The 6,000-nt window shown below is 43.9% G+C and overlaps 1 protein-coding gene across 1 annotated transcript in view; it reads left to right on the forward strand.

Moving 5' to 3' along the window:
• LOC307015447 (VPS10 domain-containing receptor SorCS1-like) overlaps window positions 1-6,000 on the forward strand; it is a 259,336-nt gene that overhangs the window by 189,956 nt on the left and 63,380 nt on the right. The window contains exons 9-10 of the mRNA XM_079644071.1: window positions 647-826; window positions 2,913-3,126. Coding sequence (XP_079500197.1) covers window positions 647-826; window positions 2,913-3,126 — 394 coding nt within the window. The remainder of the gene's footprint in view (window positions 1-646; window positions 827-2,912; window positions 3,127-6,000) is intronic.

The raw sequence follows: 6,000 nt of genomic DNA on the forward strand, positions 1-6,000 counted from the left end.
GTGTGAAGTGTTTGTGCATGTAAATGGTCTGCAAAGGCTAAAATCCCAAACTTCTCTCCCACACACTCCAATACACATATATGTAACACTCGCGCTTCTATTGGCTAACATTCCAATACATTGTACGTGATAGACTAAGGGGGGGAGACATCTCTAAGCGGTTGACCAATCACAACCGAGCCGTCCAGCTGACCAATCAGAGGAGACTGGGCTCACTCAAGAGGTGCTGCAGCCAGTATGAGAAAAATAAAGACCTTTTTGAACATCAAAGCATGGAAACATGTCACAGTAGAGACACAACATTAAAATATGAGGCTGAAATTGAGCATTGAGGGCCGCTTTAAGAGATTCAGTACATGTTAAAAACAAAATACATTTCAAGTTATAACAACCTTTTTTTTCTAATGAAATACAAAATTATTTAAAAGAAAATTAGCTGTTGAAATAAAATATGGCTACACTTTATTTTCATTTACACAACACAAACATATCTTATAAACAGGAAACACATATCTTACATGACAGCCTGTACATAAAGCAAAACATAATAAAAGGGAATATTTAAGGACTATAATACACTGTGGTAACCTGTTACATTATGTATCATTTTAATACCCTACTGATATTAACGTTGCCTCTCTTCCAGGACCTGCATGTGATCAGCACAGATGAGAACCGTGTGGTTGCGGCAGTACAGGAGTGGAACCAGAACGAAACCTACAACCTGTACGTGTCGGACACGTCGGGGGTGTACTACACCTTGGCTCTTGAGAACGTGGTCAGCAGCATGGGCCACGAGGGTAACGTCATGGTGGACCTCTATGAGGTAAGCAAACATGACTATGTTTTAGTTTTTGATCAGTTTACCACACATCCCCAACGTCCCAACGCAACCTCTTGCTGTGTTCTTTCTGGCCAATTTACTCTTTTTATATAACACTATCAAACAAAGGCGTGCTTGATGGGTGCTCAGCCTGCAAGTTTAATATGAACACTGATCAATATTTTATAGCTGGGAGGCAGAGATGATGAAATGTACTTGTTTTGTCACTTTGGAAACAACCCCTGCTGCTGTAGGCCTACAGTCTTCACAGTGCATTGTGTGAATACGAAGTAGCTTCAAAGTGCTGACACTAACAAAAGTAAAAGGGGGGGATTGTGCCAGGGATATGGATTTTTGTAAGGCTGAGATTATTTCTTTCTTTGATGAATAACTGCAGATATTACTTCACAAAATGCACCTAATCCAAAATGGAAAAAAAGTGTGTTGGGGGCTAATGTTGAAGCTTAGTTATTGGGATTTTAAAGACATAGCCGCTCTAGCTGAAAGTATATCTCTCTATCTGAATCATATAATTAAGCTGTTGATGATGCTGCTCATGTCTTGCCGTGGCCTTGGCGTTCAAATCAAATCCACTGCCTTGATTGGGGTCGCCACCCAAAACGTAGGATATGGTAAATCTCTCCTCCAAGGGAGATTGAAGTATCTGTCAATTACTAAAGTGGAGTTTCATCGGCTCATGAGACTGTCACTGACTCAATTCAGTAGCCCTTAGCTATTCCTAAGGCCCTCCAACAAGGAGTCAGATTCATTTAAGACACGCATTGATTACTCAAAAGTCCCCAGACAGTCAATCATTTCCCACTCAGTGTTTGTTTTTTGTTGGGAATACAGAATAGACAAACTGATGGTTGATTTAAAAATGTATTCTGTTGCAATTACAAGTGACCTGCAAGAAAATATAACCTAATCTGAGTATCACAATACAAAAGTAATGTAACCTGATTACTTACCGTTTCTTTTGGGCAGAGGTTTATACACCAACTACGAAACACATGACCACATAGAAGCAGAAATATAATCTGAGCTGACATAAAATGCTCCGTTTTAATTTAATACATACAGTTAAGCTCACACACTTTTTTATTTTATAAAAAATAACAGGTTCACCTACTTTAATAAAAGAAGAAATGAAGCAAGAAATTCAAAACTATAATGCAAATTCAGGCAGTATGTAGGTAGTTACATGATCCCGTTGCTCCCCAAGCCTGCTTTTGGCTAATTGAGAATGGTCATTGTCAGTAAAATTGCAGTGGGCCTTGGATAGGAAGCAGAGCATACAGCAAGCAGTTGGCTTCCTGAACACTTATCTCTAATGACGGTCCTCTCCTAATTATGCTTAACTTACACCTTCAAACTATTAAAACATGATTAGGGTATATATAGAATTCAGCCCCTGTACAAATGTCGGGAATACAGAAATTAGCTTTAAAGACCATACCATTGATTTTGGACAAGGCTGTAAAGATGGTTCTTTCTTATGTAAAGTTGTGCATTTATTTATTTTTTAAGCAGATCCTAGTGGTCATTCACTGAACTGCAGTTTGTGGAACTTCCGCCTAGGCTACAATGCTCAGCCGCAGAGATTGCTAACAACACTAAAGATGTTCTTGACGTTGTTATATTAATAAAAACGTTTGTAGTATATGAATACACCTTTTTAATAAGCAGAAAACAATCACACTCATGTGTTTGGAATTCACAGGAACAGCAGTTGATATAATAGGAATACTAATACAGTGACCTTTTGAAATCAAGCTTGGTCGAACCCCAGTCTTTTGCCATGCAACCCTTGCATTTCTGACACCTGGCCACGGTTAGAGATGCAGCTTTATCTTCATATTAAGCATCTTGCTGCAAAAATAACACTGTTTCTTGCTGTTTATGCCTTTTCATGTAACTGTAGGGGAATACAGTTACCGTTTTGTGTGTCCTGATTACGTAATCTCGTAACACCCCAAGCCTAAGCATGTGTGGGTATTTTCTGCATTGTGACTCAAAGATACAGATATGTTTAGTATCTTTTGGACATGTGAAGTCTGTTTTCAATCGGAGCTGTCTAATTCCCCAGGTGGCTGGAATAAAGGGGATGTTCCTCGCCAACAGAAAGATGGATAGCCAAGTGAAGACACACATTACCTACAACAGAGGCAGAGACTGGAGCCTCCTGCAAGCCCCGAGCAAAGACCTGAGGGGCAACAGCATCCACTGTGAGCTGGTAAGCATCTCCGTTCATACATGTTTTTGTACGTGTGCGATTCCATCAAAGAGCAGCTCTGACAGGAGTTGACTGATCCCGCCAGCAATGAGGGGCCGAGCTCAGAAAGAGCAGCGCCCGTCAAAGCTGAGTGCTCTGAGGCTGTTATGCTGAAAGGTCAGCTGTTTTGATTCAGTCCAATAAGCTGACCTCCCATTTAAGCTACAAAGGGAAAGAGGTGTCAAACAGAAAAGCTTCTTACTTCTTGAAATAATCGGAAAGTTGGGCAAGTATAGTCGTATTTTCACTCTAAAGCGAATTTACCAAAGTTAATCTTACATTGTGTCTTGAGTCTACAGATGGGTTAGGGTTATGTTGTTGCAGGGGGTGGAAGAAGAACGTAAATTGCGATAATTTCAACTTTAAAAAAGCGCAGGGCTCAACAAAATCTTTGAGCGATGCACAGCGCTAGGGGTTGCTCTTCAAGGTAGTCATGATACACCACTCTCTACATAGAAACATAACAGCAACGCCAGCGCAGAACCATTTTGCCATGTATCGTGTCAGTGAAGCTTCAGGTCCTCTTCAGCAGGCGTTTTAAATATTCCTAAAGTCCCTCAAAATAAATTAGATGAACCAGCTTTTATCCACTAAACTCCCAAACACTGGAACACCCTACCAGGATATATAAGAGGCAAAAACGTATTATTATAATTATTTTCCTTTTTTAACAGCTAAATGTACTTAAAGTATCAAAAGTAAAAGGTACTCATGAAGCAGAATGGCTCTATTCACATAATTTATTAAAAAAATATAATGTGAATAATAAATGACGTAGTTTTTTCACAACAAAAATTCGTAAAACAGCATTTTAATATTGTCAATTTGGAGTCAATTGTAGAAACTTATACTTCTCAAAAAGGTTTCGGAGATGTGCCTGGTGCTCTTCTTCAGAGGTGCTGGCGACAAGGATGTCGTCTAAATAGACAAAGATTAATGGCATGTCTCTGAGTGCCAAATTCATCGGCCGCTGAAAGGACTGAGCTGCATTCTTAAGTCTAAACAGCATACCCAGAAACTCGAACAGCGTAATCACCGCAGTTTTGGGGACGTCCGAGGGGTGCACCGGAACCTGGTGGTAGCCCCGCACCAGATCCACCTCGGAGAAGACCAGCTTGCCCGCCAGGTGTGCAGAGAAGTCCTGGAAGTGAGGGACCGGGTAGCGGTCTGGCGTAGTGGCGTCGTTGAGGCGGCGGTAGTCAGCACGCGGTTGCCAGCCGCCGGCTGGTTTAGGGACCATGTGGAGCTGTGAGGCCCAAGGGCTGTCTGAGCGGCGGATGATGCGAACTCCGACTTGGCGACCGCCAGCATGTCAGGGTTGAGCCGCCAGGCACTAGCGTAGATTGGGAGGCCGAACCCGCGTTTGGTAGTGGCAGCGGTAAAGGTGGGCTGCGTCAAGTCGGGAAACTCACTGAGAAGGTGTTGAAACGTGTCACCCTGTGAGAGTGAGCTGGAGAGCCCCGCTGAATGATTCCACGCCGCGGACACATGCGAACGAGGCAAATGTCAGTGCCCACGCTCGCGGCCACTACTGAGCGCAGGATTTGGCGTTTCCTGTTGCCTTATAGTTGCAGGGGGAACGGCACCTCTTCGCTTTCGCACAGAAGCACGTATGGAAATAACACACGCCAGGGCTGGAGCGGCTGTCGTCGGCCACAGGGCTTCTGGGTGGCCAGGAAGAACCGGTCAGCTTCTTCGGCTAAAGCACGGGGCTCAGTACTCGCCGTGTTAGCGGGCGCTGCCTGGACATGCGGCGGCATGTGCCGAAGAAACAGTTCCATTAACAAAAAGTTGGGTTCTTCCGTACCTAGCAGGTTGAGCATCATCTCCATGTGGTCGGAAGGCTTGCTGTCTCCCAGGCTATGAATAGCGAACAGGCGTGACAACTTAAAAGTATTTTGCAGGAAAGCCTTGAACGCTGCATATTTATTTTGGGCAGGGGGAGATGTAATAAAGCCCACTGTCCGAGCCGCCGTGAAGCTTCCCAGTGCCAAAACGACGTGGAAATAGCGTGCGTCGTCATCTCCGTCTGTGCGAACCATACAGCCGCAGACGTCTCCCAAAACTCCGGCAGTCTGAGAAAAACTGCATTATTGGCCATGTTCGGTTCAGTCTCGGATACTTCCACAAGACTTACTGTATGTCGGGGTCACCAATGTAGTGCCGAGAGACGGGAGTCTGAGGCGGTGTGTCAAAGGACAAAGCTAGTTTAATGTTAGACATCAAACAGCATGTAAACAACTTCAAGCCCGGGAATAACTGACCGGGGAAACAGTAAGTCCGGCTAACTAAAATGTCCGTGCGGAACAATACTCCCACCCATAATTCCGTGGGTGAATTATGTCAACCCACCACACATGTCAATTATTGTAGCAAACTAAAATAATTGTAAGTACAGACAGATATTGGTGGCGAAGTCCATAGGGACTTGACTTGGCAACTGGAAGGTCACCAGTTCAATTCCCGGAAAGACCAAGTGCTGCCGAGGTGTCCCTGAGCAAGGCACCGTTCCCTACACTGCTCCCCAGGTGCCGTACATAATGGCAGCCCACTGCTCCTAACACTAGGATGGGTCAAATGCAGAGAAATCGTTTTGTTACATAGTACCTGTACTACGTAATGACAATAAGTTGAATCTTCAATCTTCAATATTGGAAACAAAGATTATGCCTTAACTTCAATTTAACACGCTACAGAAGGAGGCCCCAACAACCCTTGTCCCAGTAGCCTTCCTTGATCACCCCTCTCCTTCTTTAGGCTGCAGTGAAAACAGGCCGCATCACAGACTGGCACACAGGCAGTTTACACAGAGCAGCGGCCATGGCAGTGAATGTGACATACCCTTTTTTTAGGAATCTGGTGCTGCTATCCGTCTCACTGTACACGGGAAATAAAAGCACAC

Source organism: Notothenia rossii (assembly GCF_949606895.1).
Source record: "Notothenia rossii genome assembly, chromosome: 1".
NCBI lineage: Eukaryota > Metazoa > Chordata > Actinopteri > Perciformes > Nototheniidae > Notothenia > Notothenia rossii.